The sequence below is a fragment of the Crocodylus porosus genome, unplaced genomic scaffold (genome assembly GCF_001723895.1).
Source record: "Crocodylus porosus isolate Cpor-Errol unplaced genomic scaffold, CroPor_comp1, whole genome shotgun sequence".
In the NCBI taxonomy this organism is placed as follows: Eukaryota; Metazoa; Chordata; order Crocodylia; family Crocodylidae; genus Crocodylus; species Crocodylus porosus.
The window spans coordinates 93,135,740-93,153,505 of NW_017728906.1; the positions used below are offsets into that span (position 1 = coordinate 93,135,740).

At 47.5% G+C, this 17,766-nt stretch overlaps 1 protein-coding gene across 2 annotated transcripts in view; it reads left to right on the forward strand.

The window, feature by feature from the left end:
• The first annotated feature begins 4,066 nt into the window (after nucleotides 1–4,066).
• The window catches only part of GRTP1 (growth hormone regulated TBC protein 1), a 67,629-nt gene continuing 53,929 nt past the window's right edge, over nucleotides 4,067–17,766 (forward strand). The window contains exons 1-2 of one of the 2 annotated variants that reach the window (XM_019529626.1): nucleotides 4,067–4,211; nucleotides 15,478–15,675. In XM_019529626.1, the coding sequence (XP_019385171.1) occupies nucleotides 15,647–15,675 (29 nt within the window). In that variant the 5' untranslated portion in view covers nucleotides 4,067–4,211; nucleotides 15,478–15,646. Of the gene's footprint in view, nucleotides 4,212–15,477; nucleotides 15,676–17,498; nucleotides 17,685–17,766 lie in introns of those variants that run through there. The other variant, XM_019529625.1, reaches the window with a different exon arrangement.

A 17,766-nucleotide genomic window follows, 5' to 3' on the forward strand; every position in this document is an offset into this window, starting at 1 on the left:
AGCCTTAGTCTGTGTGTTTGTCTGTCTGTCCGTAACCAATCAGAGTGCTCCAAAAGTGTTCTGGCCAGGAGGCGGTGGTGGCACCACAGTGGAGTGCTACCATGACACTGGGGACGGAGGGGATGGGACAGAGGGCTGAGGCCAGTGCCTTTCCCCTTGCCGTCAGCCCTGTTCCCTAGAGGCAATGGTGGTATGGGGTGCTGGCCAAGGAGGATGGAGGGAATGGGAGGGCAAGCTTCTCCCCCCCGGCCACCCCTGGGATGTGTCCTGGCCTGTCAGTCCCGCCCCTTCCTGATGGGCAGTTAGCTAGTTTTATTATAATGATTGAGGCACTGGTAAGCTTCCAAATTGCTTTCAAATTGTAAATATATCAATAAAACATTGTGTTCAGCTGATACCTATATATATAGTGGCATTTCATTGTAATCACAGAAAAACATGGGTGAATTTGGGAGGTTTTATTCAGATAATTTTGGATTTTTAACAAAGAAAACCAAGATCCCTACTCATGAGGAAGAAGGTTTAGTTTCCCCACTTCCTTAGCTTCTCCCATTACACTTTGATTGTCTCTCTAATTACAACCCTTGAATTTTAATTTCCATTAATCCTGGGCAACCAGGTCCCTTTGCTTATTTCTTTGATCCCTTCTTCGCCACTCCTTTTGCCTGACACATGCCATGCCCTTGGTTTAGGTCTTAAGATAACAACACCTGTTGTTCTTCCTTTGCTGAACTTCCTAGCAAAAGTGCTACCCTTTTCCTACTTACTGACTCCTGTGCTTTATAATTTTGTTATTGCTCACATTTATATTCCTAAACTTAAAGTGAGGGGGGGAAAAAAAACGAAAATAAGAAAAACATATTGAAACTTGATCTGAAAAAAGAAACAAATTAAATGAACAACTGCTCTACAAATATGCTCTATACTGGCTAATTCCTGGCAGCTGCACATGACCTTGCTGGCGTAAGGAGGTCAGTTATCTTTGTAGGCTGTAGGGTGTTGAAGATATGTGTTAAAAATAGCTTTGATTAGTTTATAGCCTCTAGACTCCTGATGCAATTATTTATACTCTCTGCTTCCCCTCCAAGACAGTTCTTAAATTCTCTGAAAATGGATTTGTTTAGACTAATCGTATCATTATTTACCAGTTTTTCCACTGCTTTCTGATACTCTAAAATAAAAAGCATCTTTTAAAACAGGCAATAAAAGAAAGACTGAAAGATTATTTTTAGCTTGCTACTGTCATAATGAGATTGTAGGGAACTGCTGTGAACATAGGCCTTAAGGTTACACTGAAGATAAGTGTCACAAATCTCCAAAGGTATGCTTCTTTTTCCTTAAGTCCTTTTTTACTGGAAAGGAAAAAAGTACTTGTACTTTACTACATGCATTGTAGTTTTGTGTATTGTGATCATCTGTGAATTCCTGAAGTCTCCTTTGATACATTATTATCATTATTCAAAAGGCAGCAAACAGGAGATAGTAAATACTCTCCAGACTGGAATGTAGCAGGATGATTATGTATAGACCACACAGGGAAGTGGCACCAGGGCTGATCACACATAGAAAAATGAACGGAGACAAGAAAGTGTCCCACTGAGAAGAAAATATAAAACTCAACTAATTCTTATATAAATGTCATCTTTTAAATAGTTCTTCCTTTATGATGATAAATTAGAATCGTCTCTTGTTCTATTATAGAAATAACCTTGAAAGGCAGTTCTACACAACCATGAGACTTTCAAATATCATTTATTATCATCAGGAATGTGGGTTTTTCATTTCCCATGGAAAAACAGAGTAAAACACGGCTTTCCCCCCTTACCAGAGGAAAACGCAGGTTTATTATTTTAATGGAGAAACCTGTGGATTTTGCAATTTTGCCAAGAGCTCTCTGCAGGCTGGCAGAGTTCCAGCCTGCAAGGTGCTGTGGGGGAGCAGGAGGAGAGCGGTCAGGCAGGGGGTGACATGTGCACATACATGGCCATGAGGCAGCCTGGAGAGCAGCTCCCACAGGTACGTGGGGTGGGGGGGAGATTGAGGCCCCCATAGGAAGGGAGGGAGTTTGGTAGGGCTGGGGCTGCTTCCCAGCTGGGTGGTACATGGGGCTTGGGACCATAATGTGTGGCCGCAGGACCCCAGCAGGGTGCCATGGACAGGGCCATGAGTGGCTCATCCGGAGGCAGGGGGGGAAGCTCCCCACAGCCCTGAGGGCTCCTGGGACTCCCCAGATCTGTACATGAGGTGGGGGCAGGGTCAGGCACAGGCACTGTGGGCTCAGGCTCCCACCCTGATGCCCTTCCCCAGAGCCTCCGCAGTGCAGCGGGTGACACCCAGCACTGCAGGGCACAGTGGGGCCATGCAGGGAAGCTTGTTGCCACTGTGAGCTCAGTGGTGCAAGGTTGTGCCCCTCATTGCTGCCACATGCACAGGGGATGCTTTGCCAGGGCAGCGTGGAGCTCACAGTGGCAAGGAGGTCCTTGTGCAGCCCTTCTGTTCCTTGCAGCACCAGGTGGCATCCGCTCAGATGCAGAGGCCCCAGGGAAGGGCTGAAGAATGAGAAGTAATATCTTTTGTGTATCTTCTCAAGCACCAGAATTATCTTTTGATGTGATCAATGAAAGAGTACATACTAATGAACTAAGTGACTTCCATTTGTGAACTAGATTCCAGCTGTATCACTGCTTAACATGATAGGTGACATCAAAGCTTTAGTCCAAATTCAGATCAAATGAAGAGTTGGCTACAAGCCAACACATTAGTGACAAAGAAGCAGTGTTATTGTATGTCCATGTTCTCTTCCTCATAAAATTCTTATCCTCAGATGAAGTTTATTTCTGCTACAAGTGTAACTGAATGTTTGGTAGGATACTGTAATAGGGCACTGATCCCAGGCCCTGTTATGGTCCAGGCTGACCAGCTAGATGAGTCTGCTGAGGGACCTACCTCTGGGCCCTCAGGGTTGCAGTGCTGACCCCAAAGACATGCGGTCAGCCACTAGAAGAAGCAGTCAGCTCGGGAGGCACACAGCCAATGTGCTAGTGAAGTGGGCCCTGATTAGTTGCTGGGAGTTCTGATAGAACCCAAAAGAGGCTGCCAGCACACATGTAGATCATCCAGAGAGAGGAATGCATAGCTTCTCCTGGGAGAGGGCAGTGCAGTCTGTGAAGGAGGTACAGAACAGGGTCAACTGCAACACGAGTCGCAGACACCAGTCGGGGAGCAAGAAAAGCCAAAAGTAGGGTCAGTGCAGTGGATGGAACACCAGGTAGAACAATGGGAACTGGAGAGTGAACCATCCAGGCCCTGGTGGTGACGGTGAGGAGGAAGAGGATAAGCCCTCCTGGAGGGAGTTTGCCTTGGGTAATTTTTTTTCTTTCAGTTGTGGGACTAATTAAATAGATGAGCTAGCATATGAAGGATGGAACACAGCAGTCCCCTAAACATGATTTATTGATGGGAAGAACCAGTGAGCGACTCATGAAAGGAACCCATCCTAGATAAGCACAGGGAATGGGATAAGTCAGTGCCTGACAAACTCGTGAATTGGTGAGGTATAAAGTGAAAATTAATAGAGTAGTTGGACTTGTTAACTGATGTTTCAAAGAGTGATGGTAAACTCATTTATTGACAAGGTATAAGTAAGAATTGAGTGATGAAAACTTGGTAATTAATGAAGTATAAATAAAAATTACTTGAGTGATGGAACTTGTTAATCAATGAAGTATAGATAAGGATTCATGTAGTGATGATAAAACCACTAATGGGTGAAGTATAAATAAGAAACAACTGATTTGGTGAACTGATGGTGAAGACTTTTTAACAAATGACTTATAAATTATGTAGTTGAACGTGTTGGCAAGGGTTGTATTGCTGACTCCTGTGGGTAAATGGCAGGAATGACCAGACTGTAGCCTGGCATCACTCAGTGCGTTACTGTGAGAATGAGATATCAAAAGAAATTTCTGGCCTAAAAATGGGCAGGTGCAGTAAGGGCAGGGTGTAGAGGAGGTGGAGCCCTGTGAAGAAAAGTTTTGCCCTTGAGCCCTACCATTGATTGTAACAAATATCTCACTTCCCTTCTTTTCTCTTTTCTAATCATTTGAATGTGAAGGTGTGGCAGGCGAATAACAAAGGGAGATTCCAAAGTGGAGGAACAAGCGAGCAAGCGTGACATCTCCAGGATACACACTCACTTACAGGAACGTATGGTCAGTTCTGTTCTAGACAATGTGTATGCATACACATAAGCTTAGAGCACATCCTCTGAACTATTTGCCTCTCTGGAGAGTGATCCTGTGTACATCACATCACAAGGTCTACCTCCCACTGCCATCTTGTGACCTATCTTCACCTTGCACTTTCTTGGGCCTTTACATTCCCTGATTTGTGCCTCTGTACAGCTGACAGCCAGAAGTTATCTGGCCTTGTATATGTGTTATAACAAAAATAGTTATTTAAAAAAAAAATCTGCCTAGCAGTAAGGGATAACACAAAAATGATCGCTAGAACTGTGGAGTGCAGTTTGATAACTAGTTACAAGAACTGTGAAGATGTAAATTCTACTTCACAAAGGAGTTCAAGATTTCAGAATCTGGCTTTGTTCCATACTAGAACCTAATCCACATAATCTTCAGTATTCTCCATGAAGATAGGAAGGGGGCTTGAGAGATGGAGCAATGGGAGTAGGAATAAGAAGACTTGGGATGTGATAGAAGGTGAGGCAGGGGAAGAAGTGAAGCCAGTGGATGGGGATGAAACTAAGAGAGTTGGATGAGGGGGATAGGCAGGAGCCAGGAAGGGAGAAGCAGCAGGGGAAGGGCCTGGACAGGGGCAGGACCTGAGGGCTGAAACATAAGGACCTGGTGCCCGATGAGGGCTGTGCCCCCTTCACAGCCTCAAGCTGAACCTATTATTGTTGCATCAGGACAGTGCCTAGCACTGTCCACACCTAGGACTCCTAAATGCTACAGTAAATGAGTAACAGTAGGCAGTGCTAGGCAACACCATTTTTGTCCCACTGCATATAAAAATATGATTTCCCTTTCCATACATCTTTAATAATTTGCCTTTCCTATTTAGCAGATCTCCCATCAGACCCTAATGCCCATGGTGAAACTATTGTTTAAAATGTTCCATGTGGCAGCAAAATAAGAGAATTTTTAGCAAGCACGTTCACTAACAACAGGAAGGCTCCAGAAACATGTTTCAGAAAAGCTGGTGCTGAAAGCAGTGCATTTTTGCCATGCCAGTTTGGTAGGCGTATTGGTTATTAGCTCCCCTGATTTGAAAAGTACAGAATTATACCTTTTTGCAGTTAGGCAGTGTTGCTTGTCAGCAATACTTTTATATATAAAGGACCAGTCATAAATAGCATCCATTTCTGTAGATCCCTAATTTACAAGTTTGCAGCCTGGGGCCCTATGTGGCTGTTTGTTCTCAGTGCCTTTGCTTTTAATATATTTACAAAGTGGTGCACATGTGATTCCCACCAGTGAGCAAGTAGAAATGCTAACCACTTTTCTATCAGTGACCAAGATATTACCATCCTATTACCATACATAAGACTGTTTCCTGTCCACAGTTGCAATAGCAAAGAGATATTTTTATATTTTAAACGAAACTGAGACTTCGTAATTATTTTTATTAACATGTTATCACTCTAAAGAGATTCTTTAAGATGAATAAATAGCAAGCTTGGTGGGAATCAGACATTCTGAGTGAACAGTAATTTTGCTAACAGTTATTAGATTTGTATTTAAACTAATGGAAAATGTATGTAACACTTAGATTATCTACAATGCAAAAATGGGCTGATGTATATGCCAACCTAACTTTGATGACTTTTTCTAGCATAGACATAACTTTATTTAGCCACAGGTTTGTTGCATGTGGTGCATCTGGTAGGATTATTCTTAAAGGAACACTCACAGTATAGTTGTGATCGAAAGGAAAAGAGACAAGGGTTGGCCATGTGAATCAAAAGGTAACGTGGTTTTGGTAAAGTGGAAGATCTGGGGCGAACTTCTGCCTTATTTGCTGTTTTACCATGTTGAACAAGCTTACCATTGACTCCAACAGAACAAGATTTCACACTTCCTGTGTGACTGAGTAAGTCCATCAGGTGATCTTGAACATTTAACTCTAAGCTAAAGGGCCAGATCCAATAAAGGATTTAGGCAGAGTTTGGACACTAAGTTCAAAATTGCTTCTTAGAACACCGTCACTCAGCTGCTACCTCACTCCACAGACCATTCAGTTTTGGGGCTTAATGTTCTTCAAGTGCCTAAAGTTTTGTTTCTGTGCCTGTCTACAGCGGCAAGACTTAAGATAACCCACTGTATTTGACTACTGTCAGAAACATCCCTCCCCATGCTAACTTCAGGTAGTTCCTTATAACCTGCTCAATGCTCTCCTAATGTGTCTGCTTCTCCCCATGCACTCTGTGTGGGAGACAGGGTTCAGAGTTTTCCTGAAGGGACCAGGTACCTAAAAAACAAGCCTTGTAACACAGAGGTTGCTGACAGACATGTAGCTCCAGGCGTAAGTCATGGCACTTTCTGCAAAACACCATAAGTCACAGTGACACTCCCGACCCAACAGGCATTCACTGTTGGGTCAGGAGGGCGTGGAATTAAGCTCTACTTAGGAGCCAGTCCAGGAGGAGATGCCTGCCTGCAATATCCCTCCCCTAGCCCTGCTTCCACCACCACCCCCACCAGTTCTGGTGCTGTCTGCAGGATGGGAGCAGGGAGAAGAGAGCAGAGAGCATCAGCCCAGCCCCGATGAAACAGAAGTTTAAACGTGCTTAAACATGTAAGCCCAAGGCCTCAAAGGTACATGGACAATGCCACTCTAAGCATTACAGTGCCCAATTCCTAGGCATCCTGACAAGAGCATACCACTAGCATCATTATCCTAATTTTCCTCTATATTGGAAGTGATGGGGGTGCTGAGGTACACAGTTCACCTAGGGCACCAATTACCCTTGGACTGACTCTGCTATGTCCCCTACTAAAATGTAGGATAACTCAGTGTGGGAATTCTAGAGGAGATTAACCAGAAGTCCCCAACACCAACATCAACTGTCATAAATCAACCACAAAGCATTTGTGAGAATCACCAGGAAAACTTCTTTTGGGGAAAATGTCACCATTTTCCAACAACAAAGAAGTCTAGAGGTCCTTAAGCTGCTACTCACTGATCAGCACCATATTCTGACCATGTGTCTGGCTTCCCACTGCTAAATGCACAATCCCTTGCAATCTCACCCACATCATTGAGCAATTGCAACTCATACTGCAACAGGACTAGCAGCCGCATGCTGAAATTGCCAATTTTGTTGCGTAACTCTTAATGCCCAATTCCAGCAAGCTACCAAAAGATAAGGATAAGGCAGGGATCTACATGCAACTGTCAGTGATGGAGGTTGGGTTACTCTGGGACCAAGTGTAGACTGCTGAGTACCAGCTCTGGGCTTGAAAAAAGCCTGAACCAGTGGAGAAGAGCATGCTGAAGCTCTAGGGGCAGTAGGGGCAGAACAACTTCTGGATAAAATACGGTTTTCCTGGAATCTGTTGAGAGCCAGCCTCAGAGCTGCAGAGATAGGTGATCCACATGAGATCCTTTGATTCTGGAGAGGCAAGTGGTAATACCTATCTGGAAGCTAACAACCTCCAGTGGACAATGGTTTGTAAGTAAACCAGTTTAATTGACTGTGGCAAGTTTACACGTGATGCTGTGGTGCATGAGGCAGTTGTAAAATGTGGCTGGCCCCACATTTCTTGAGGCTTTTTGACACCTAAGAGATTATTGGTGGCTTTGCACACCTGGGTTTCCATAATTAAAGAAAGGTGGTAAAGCACAAGTTCCAGTTTTTTACTTCCTCCTGCCTGAAGGCTTGGACTTCATCAATAGGAGGGGTGTTTTTCTCCCATGTGCATCAGGACATGGTTGCTTCCTGTGGAAGATTCATGCATATCAGTGCAGAGTGGTATGGACAGTTTTCAATCGTTCTACTTTGGTTTCCCTGATGAGGAACAGAAAGGTTGCCAGCACTGGTTGCACCATAGAATTCAGTGGTGTTACCAGCCCTTTGCTGATACTTGGTGACTCTGCCTACGCACAGCTGCTGTTGCTCATGAAAACTTAAGGGACTTTGACCAGGGGACCAGGAAGAAACTGTTTAACTTGTAATTGAGCAGTTGTAGGATGACAGTTGTATGTGCCTTTGGGCAGCTGCAGGCCACATAGTACATACCCAGTGTCTAGGTGAAGGCTATCAAGTGATACCTACCTCAGATTTCGATGATGTGCTATGTTTTGCACATCTGTGAGAGCACAGGCGACGGTCTTGGTGAGAGTTGCATAGTAGAGATAGAAGGGCTGGCCCAGGATTGAGTAGTTAAAGGCATGACTGATTGGCAAGTGACAACCAGCAAGGGCATGTCATTTGGTGGGATGTGGGCCATGTACTTTAAGCCAAATGTGGGAATGTGACTGTATGTTACTGGAGCTCTTGCAATGCAACTACTGCCATCCATTTGCATGAATGAAACCTTGGGATGAAAGAGTTCTCTGAATCCAATCCTCATACTTTTTCTTCTATATAACACCTGGGTTTACTGGCCTTACTACACACAGAAGCCCTGCAGGGTCTCGAGCAGCATGGGCATCTTGGCTTTTCTGTTGCTCTTCATACTTACTGCTAGCTTTAAGTAGCCATCTCCCTGTTGTGATGCTCCCCCTTTTTTTTTTGCTGTGCGTGAAGTACCTATATTTGTTGGCACAGCTTAGCTTGTGTGCTATGGGTGACTGCAGGGCAATACTATCAAATGAAGGCTGCTTTGAGATTTGATAGTAGAGAAAAGAGCTGACGAACGGGATTCAGGCACGAATGAGATAGGGAGCTATGCAGAAGTTCAAAAATAGCTAAATGTTGTGTAACATAGGTGGACCTCAGCAATCTTTAGTCCTTTACTTGCAGGCAATGGTCAGAACTGAGATGGAGGGATCCTGGCTGCCCACTGTAAGTATAAGTTTCCTGAGGGCTGGAGAAGTGGAGCACCAAGCTGATGAATTGGATGGGTCAAAGCAGCTTGGTTTCTGGACAGCACTATCCTTCCCGACCACCCTGGAGTAGCAGTGGCTGGTAATGGTGCTACACACAGGCTGTTGTTTTAATTTTTCAGAGAGTGCAGCATGGGTCATTATCTGCCAAGGTCAAGTGGAATTGGCTGGGGGGACATGTACAGTGCAAGAGGTGGCCAAGCAAAAGCATTTGCTCATCTGCTCACTATGGATAGCTGTCTAGACAGAACTTCTACTCACAAGTGTTTCATTTATTGCTCAAACCAGATGCTTCTCTGGATCAGGCCCAGAGTCTCCCTGATTACTGCAGTGGCATCTCTGGGTATACTTCTACCAGGGGTAGGCAATTATTTTGGCTGGAGGGCCACTTGCCAAGTTTTGGCAAGCTACCAAGGTCTGCATGGGTAGCCCCGCCCCTTGACAGATGCCCCACCCCCTGGTCACCATCTTGTGAGTGGAAGTCCCGCCCCCTAATCCCTGACCTTTGCTATCAGAAGTCCATCCCCTTAACCCTAGACATACTTCTTTCAGCAACGGGTTTTGTCCTGATTTACATATGTTTGCATAGTGTACATAGAGGTGATTGCACAATAGCTTAAAATGACAGAATGGCTTGGTGGGCCACATCTGGCCCACTGGTTGCATTTTGCCTGCTCCCGATTTATACCGTGGTTTTGTGGGAGGGTGGATAGGTATGAGGGGTGTGGGTGTGAGGTGAGGGAGCATGTGGGTAATTATATAGATAATTATGTAGGGTGTGAGTGGGTATGGGGTTTACACACACACACACACACACACACACACACTGTCCCTCCTTCATTGTTTTCTCTGTCTCTCTCTTCCCCTCCGTGCACGCGCACACACACCCACCTCCCCTCCCATTCCTGGTTCCAGGGTACCAGTGTGGGCCCTGTACTCCCATGGTCTGACAATGAAGCTGGGAGCCACATAGTGCTGGAACAGCCAGTGGCAGGGAGGAAAGTGGGGAAATGGAGGCTACAGGTGGGGGGGTGGTGAGTGGGAGTGAGTGGGTATGTGGGAATGCAGTGACAGCTGGGTGGGACTGTGGGGCCCACACTGGAGCCCCAGGGCCAGTGCCAGTGGGCCCAGACTGGGGTGGCAGGAGTGCAGGGCTCAGGCCAGCAGGGAATCTGGTGCCGGGCCAGCTCTCCCCTATCCCTGCTGGTGCAGCCTGGCTTGGCTCCATAGAGCCCTGGCTGGCCTGAACCTCATGCTGCTGCTGCCCCCTCACCCCCCAGGCCCTGCCAGCACTGGCCCCGGGACACCAGTGTGGGCCTCACACTCCTGCCCAGCTGCCACTACTCCTGTGCACTCTCTCGCTTCTACTTTCCCCCTCCTTCCTGTCAGCTGCCACAGTGCTCTGGCACCACATGGTTCCCAGCTGCATGGCCACAACTGCAGGACTCAGCAGGATCTGGCCCAGCCTCAAGGACTGGAGCAATTGCCCACAGTCCTTCCCTGCTTCTCTCCCACCACACATCTGAACTTTCTCTCTGGCAGAGGGAGGCAGGAACAGCTCCAGGGTCCCAGGCCAGAAGCCTCTACTAGGCAGAGGCTTCCAGTTGGGGGTGGTTTAGGGCGCAGCAGGGCCCAGCTGGCCTTGCTGCTGTTCTGCTAGGTCCTGCCACCAGCTTCCCCTGGGTTCTACTGCCCCTGGCACCTGTCATCTTTGACAGGCAGCCAGAAGCAGATGAATATTAATTTTCTAAATTTTTTAGGGGCTCTGCAGGCCAGACAAAATGGCTTGGTGGGCCACATCTGGCCTGCTGGTTGCATTTTGCCTGCTCCTGGTTTATACAGTGCAAGGCAGCACTGTGCTGAGACATGCTGTCACTCCCAAGACCTGCGAAGTTTGCTGACTCCTGAACTGAAAGCAGCGTGGTCATTTAGTGTAGTACTGCATACATGCCACTAAGTTCTGCCTAGCAGGGTTTGGTAGCATATGGGTGTGGACACTAGTTTGTATTTATTTGCCTGTGGTCCTTACTGCAACAGAAGGAAATGCTGTTCCTTACTGCTCATACTGTGCTAATATGCTCCCAGGAGCTCTGTAACAGGGAGCCAGAGTCTCCTGTTACTCTAGGGGGATGCTGCTACAGATTACGCTTGCTGGGGGCTATGAACACTATGTGGCCCTGGAGGCTGCGGGGGGCATGGCGAGTTCCCACAGGTAGCAGTGCTGGCGGTGGCGAGAGCATGATGGCAGCAAGTGAGGAGCTCGCACAGGCAGCTATGGCACTGTTGGGGGTGAATGGGGGGTGGTGAGCACTGACTGGTGGTTGGCGATCACCTGCAGATGCTGCTGGCAGCATTGGCAGCCAGCAGTGGTGATTGTGGACTGCCCGCAGATGCCATCAGCAGTGTTGGCGGCAGGGGGAGAGAGCTGGTGAGCACTGATTGGTGGTTGACGACCACCCGCAAACACCGCTGGCACTGTCGGCAGCTGCCAGTGGTGATTGCGGACTGCCCACAGACACCACCAGCAGTGTCGGAGGGACCTTTTTGCAGGGGGTGCACCATCAAGCTCGGGGAGTGTGTGTGCACCTCCTACACGTCACCAGTGCTGGGGGTACGGTCAGCTGAACAAGGGTCAGCTGTGGAGAAATAAGCAGGTGGTATCAGCCAGGCTAGGAACTGCTCCTGTGGGGAGGAGTAACTGTCCTGAGAGCTAGCTGCACAGAGGACAGACACCCAAACAACCCAGGAGCAGACCTACAGGCAGCCCAGAAGGGAACCGCAGGCAGCTGAGCTAATCTTCAGTGGTGGAAGTCAGGCTAGCTGGCAGGCCTAATTGGAAACTCCTGTGGCTGGCTGGAGAGGCACCAGACAGAAAAGAGTGGAGCTTTAGAGGTACATAAGACCAGTCCTGGATAACAGGACTGCAATCTAGCCCTGCAGATACAGGAGGAGGAGTTCTTGAGCAGGATGGCTGTAGGAGGGGAACTGCCCAGCACCCAAGATGTCCCTGAGAGCTGCAAGTGAAGTGGAAGGAGTATCTTGGCTTGCAGGAAAGTTAAGACCCAGTAAACTGGGAGACCAGGTGTGGCTATAAGGGGTGACGAGGACCCACAGGGGTGCTATTGAGCCCTGCCAGGGGCAGGAGTATGAACCACAGGGGTTCCTGAGAGATGCATGAGGTCTTGAGTCCTGCCAGTGGCAGAGGCAGGGGCAGGGGCCTAAGGCATGGGCAGGCAGAAGCCAGGAAGGCTAACGCCTGAGCCACAGTGGGGTGCCAAGAGGCATGCCAAGGCTTGAGCTCTGACAGGGGCCTGGGCACCAGAAGTAAGTAGTTGAGGTCAAAAGGGCCAATAGCCTGAACATGGCAGGGGCTTGAAAGGTGGGCTGAGGCTGGGAGGGCCAGAATGCATAGCCTAAGAAGGGTGAGACTAGGGCCAGGGACCCAGAGCCCAGAAAGGGTGAGCAGAGAAAGGCTGAAGTCAGAAAACCGAAAAACTGAATTGGAGAGAACAATATAGAGGTGGCCTGAAGCCAAGAGGGCCAGCCAGAGCCTCGGAAGGACGAGAGCAGGGCTGGGGCCTACAAGCTGAGCCCAGGACTGTGGGCCTTGGGCTAATGACCTAGCTAGAGAGAGGGGTTGAGGCTGGGAAGACTGTCAACACTCCAACAATGCTTTTGAGGCCAGAGGGGTCAAACAGTGCTGAGGGGTGAGGGACCCTGCTAAAGTGATAACTTGTAATATCTGTGAGGCCTGGATGGAAGGAGACCACAACTAATCCTTAAGGCAACTGGTGCCCTAGGAGCACAGATGGGACCAGGAGGTCCCACTTAATGCTTGAGGGGCAAGACTGAGATCAGCTGAGTCTGGGACAGACATGTGGGATGAGGAATAGAAGAAGTCTTGGTCTGGAACCCTAGGGCAACCTCTCTTTTTGTAACCCAATTATTCCATCAAGGCATGACAGGCAAGAAGAAAGGGAGGGTATCCTAAGGGGCAGGAGGTGTGTGGCCACCAGGGGGGTGTCATGGCTGCCACTGGGGCCCAGTCCCATCACAGGCTTTCACACGATAAGGATTCAGCTACTGCATGACATTCCTCTCTCTTTTTTGTGTTTGCCATGTATGCACCTGGAGAGGATGTGGCGAGGAGGAGGCTGGGAAGGCATGTAACAGGCCAGTTCTTAGGCTGTATGTCTGGAGAGAGTGCATGTTGGGGGACGAGGGGTGGAGTGGGTGAACTTGAGCTGAAAGATGGCATGGGATCTTTGAGCTGAAAGATGGTGGGGGACCAGTTTTGACTGTCAGCCCATTCTCATTCAGACCTGACCAAGCACAGCATAAACAGCCAAGGATCCATTGCACTTTGGCATGCAAGAATATCCAAACCAAAAGGGATACATGTTCATTAGCGCTGTCTATACCTTTGCAACTGATAAGGCCAGTGTCATAAGCAAGAGGCTGGCTGCCAGTTGGCTGCGTGGTGATGGGTTGGTCTGAAAGACCTCTGTATCACCTTTTCCACTGGGGCAAATGCAGGATGCCTGGATAGTGAACAAGATTTGGGTCTCAGTGGGCACATGTATACATTCATTAATGTGCTTTAGGTAATGTGTGCTAAATCTAGTACCTCCACTGTGGTAGTAATGCTTTAATGGTCATTAAAGTAGGCTAATGTGTGTTAAAGCACACATGTGGATGCACCCAGTGTCATTTAAAAGCTAATCTAATTTATTAACATGTCTGTATCTATAGTGGAGGTGCAGTGTACATTGGTAAAGGGAATATTTTTGCTGTTATAATCAAACCATCTTCCCAAATGACATAAGCTTCTACTGACCAAAGCAAAATCCATAGAGGAAGTTTAGCCAACAGTTCTGTTGAGAAGGGTGAAAGTTTTTCCCATAGTCCTTTCTGATTTAGCCTATGCCAGGAAAACTTACTAGCATGAATCAGGCCAGACTCACCAACATTTTCCTCTAGGTTAAGTTCTGAACCTGCTAATACTCAATCATATGAATCATTTTACTCCAGTGTTTTATCTTGTGAGTAAAGGCATGCATGGGCTCACAGTTTTTCTTAGGTTTTTAGATTTCATAGGCATAGGGATGTTTTGCTAGGCTAGTAGCAATCTTTTCATTCTATTAAAGGGAATGGTTCTGGAATATTCCCTTACTGTTTTTCTTATGCTGTTGGATGTGAATCGTGTCTATATTTCTGTGTGGTACATTGTTTTTGATCCATATAGAGGAGGCAGCTGCCTTGAGGATCATGTTGGGAGGTTCAACTGTTGATCTTCTTTATGAAATCGCACTTGTCACTCTTTTCAACTACTGCTTGCTGTCTCTGGTAGATAATATTTCTCTGGCAGTAACTGTCATTTTTCCAAGAGCTTGCCTGGTACAAAGACAAAACTTTATTAAAAATGTGGAGGAAAGAATATCATTTCACCGTTCCTTTTCTCTCATTTAGGTTTTTTTTTAACATGTATGTTTCAGTTTTCTAGTTATTGTAGTAGGTGTGTTTGGTTTTCCCACAAGCACTGTTTTGAGGAAACAGTCTTTCCAGTGGCAGACAAGCTGGAGAAATGGGGAAAATTCAGAGGCTGTTGTTTTTCCATTCTGTCTTTGATTGCTACCTTATGGTAGAAATTAAGTAAATAAAAACTAAAGCTAATAATATCATCTCAGTGTAATAAAACTTTGGCTTTGCTGCCAACAAATTCTTCAGGGGAACATAAAACAAGCTGCAGAGTGTACTAGGCTTTGAGTATTGAATGAAAGAAAAAGAAAGAAGGAAAGAAACCAATATTACTGCTAAATCCTGTTTGGAGGGAAATTCCCTCCCCCTTTTGTATATATTTTAAGTAGGGTTACCATACGTATGGGTTTTTCCAGACACGTCCTCTTTTTGGATCTTCCTGATCAGATGTCCAGGAGTTTGGTCAGCTTAGTTTTGAAGTTTTTCCTAGCTTGACCTAGCAAGGAGCTGTTTAGGGCTGGGGGGGAGTGGAGGGAGGGCAACTAGAGGCAAGGCATACATGCGTGATGGCTGGCATGCAGCCAGGTAGGGAGGGTGGGACGGGAGCAGCCGGAAGAATTGCATGCAAATAAGTCTGTGGGAGGTGGGGGTTGGAGGGCCAGGGCTTGGGAACTATCATGTGCGTGCATGTATGTGTGGAGGGCATGGGTGTATCTTTTTTTTGGAACTGGAAATATGTTAACCCTAATTTTAAGGAGACATTTCCCTTAGCAGGAAAGCCACCTTCTAAACCAGTGTTTGCGGTGTATGATTAATACAGTCAGGTACATTTTAAATGTTAAAAATATTTATAGTACTTTATATGGTTAGAAAATTGCCTTGTCGCTAGAGTATAGGATAGGATCCTGATATCTGTTCCTGGCTCCACAGAGAATTAAGGCCTGATCTCAGGAAGTCTTGCACCCATCAAGGAGAGCAGTAGCTATGTGGAAGGTTAAGCGCCTGAATGAGCCTTTACCTAGGTTCCTGTGAATGAAGTCAATGGGACTCTGTGCATTCTTGAAGGCTAGATCTTGCACATGGATCTGTGCGGACTGACATGCAATCACATGGAACAGGAGCTGAGAGGTGAGCCTTTGTACAAGTCTGACTTGGCAAGATTTTGGTTTCAAGTCTGCAGTAGCTTGGGGGAAGAAAAGGAAATTTAAAAAATCCATGCCTTGAACAAAAATGTGGAACAAATATTAAGTACATGGAATGCACTCTCAGAGGAAATACAAAAAATAAGGACTGGAGGAGTCCTGCAAATAGTTTGGTGTAGGCTATGTACCCAGGTGGAGCACAAGGCCCGGGAGGGCCCTTGGGGGCTTAGGGGTTCTGCTTTTAGCATCACATTAAGGCCATTTAGAGTTCATCTCCTTCTGGCAGATAAGCCATTTAGATCTGAGCTGGAAAGAGGCAGCAGGACTGGACCTCAAGCACAGGTGGATCTAGGATTTTGAAAAGTGTGTGTGTGAGGGGAGGGAGATAGCGTATCATCACACAGAACACAACACACTTTTCTCCAGTTAAAACAAAACTAGAAGCTTTACTGATCTACTAGGGCTCAGGGCTGTATTATTCAGTTTAAGATCAAAGTAACAACAAATATCATTTTATTGAAAGTGTGTTACTTTGCTATATCATATATTGTGCACGACAGGACAAAACAAAAACTAGGCAAAAGTGTTCTTTCTTTTGTCCTGTAGTCATTAGAATTAAATGTACACCTCTTTTTTTTTCAGAGTGATAATGATAAAACCAAATCTAGCTTTCCTGAACAGGTTGACAGTGCAAGGTTTCACTGTAGGTTATTCCCACACCCGAGTTAATGTTCACCTGAGTTAATGTTTTCCGCACCTGAGTTAAGCTGAGTCTTTTAAGCTAGACTTCACAGCAGGCTGCAGGGTGGTGACTAGAAGCTGGCATGTGGGGAGCAGCTAACAGAGCAGAATGGCAGAGCAAAGGGCAGCTTGATTGGAAGACCGTTACAAACAAAGGAAAGGGGGTCATTAACACCCAGACAATGAAGATCTTGGTTTTCTCTGATTTGAAAAAAAACAAACCCACCCAATTTTTAGATTAAAAAAAAGTAATCCTGCGATCCACATTTTTCTGTGATTAAAATGAAACACCTGTCTAAATGTGTAGTAATTTTTCATTTTAATCACAGAAAAATGTGGATTGTGGGGTTACTTTTTTATTCCAAAAAATTGGGGATTTTTTTTTAAGAAACATTTTATGTTCCAACTCAAATCAAGTCCAAATCCATGAGTCAGTCCAGAACCATAAGTGGCCCTACAACCAGCAAACATCCTCCACCCCCACCAGGGGCTTTAGATATTTCCGAAGTCTTCAGGCATCCTAGGTGCAGGCCCAGTTTCGCCTGCCCTCAGCCATACGGCCGCAGGGGCAAGCTAGGGAGAAGCCTCCCCTTTCCATAAAGTGGGCTTTAAGTCCCGACACCTCGGCGGGTACTAAACCGTGCCAGAAGAGCAGTTATCCCCCGGGCACTTAAGGAAAACTGCCTGCATGGCCCCAGATTCAGGTGTTTCCCCTGCCAGGTCGATTTTTTTTTTTTTTTGGTCAGAAAAAAATCAGGATCCCTGATAACGGCCACGAAGGCAAGCTGGTTTCCCACTCTGGCTGGAGCAGGAATCAACTGCACCCCCTTGGGTTTGTCCGCGGCCCTGAGTCAGGACAGGGCAGGACTGGGGGGGGCACTCCTGGAGGGTCACTGGGAAACTGCCCTGCTCTGCCCCAGGGCCGGGACCTCTCCTTGCACTGCGGGGTGCAGCCTGCTCGGGCTGGGGCGGGCGCAGGGAGCGGCGCCTCCCAGGTGCGGGGCGGGGCGGGGCGCCCTTGCCGCCCCAGCCAAGGTGCGCGGGCGTGGGAGGCGGCGGGCAGCTCAGCGCGGAGGAGGGAGGCGGCGGCGCTGCAGCTTGAGGAGAGCGCCCGGGAAGGGCAGAGCCGAGCCGAGCCGAGCCGAGCCCCGGGTGCGGGGCAGCGACCGCGCTGGTCTGGAGGGACCCGCGGCCCCGGCCCGCCATGGAGGAGCGCGGCGGCGCCGGGCAGGAGGTTGGGCGCTGGCAGCACAGGTAGGGCGGCCGCTGCCCAAGTTTCCCTGCCCGTGAGGAGCGGCGGTGGCGGCCGGGGGACCCGCGGCCCCGCAGCTCTGCC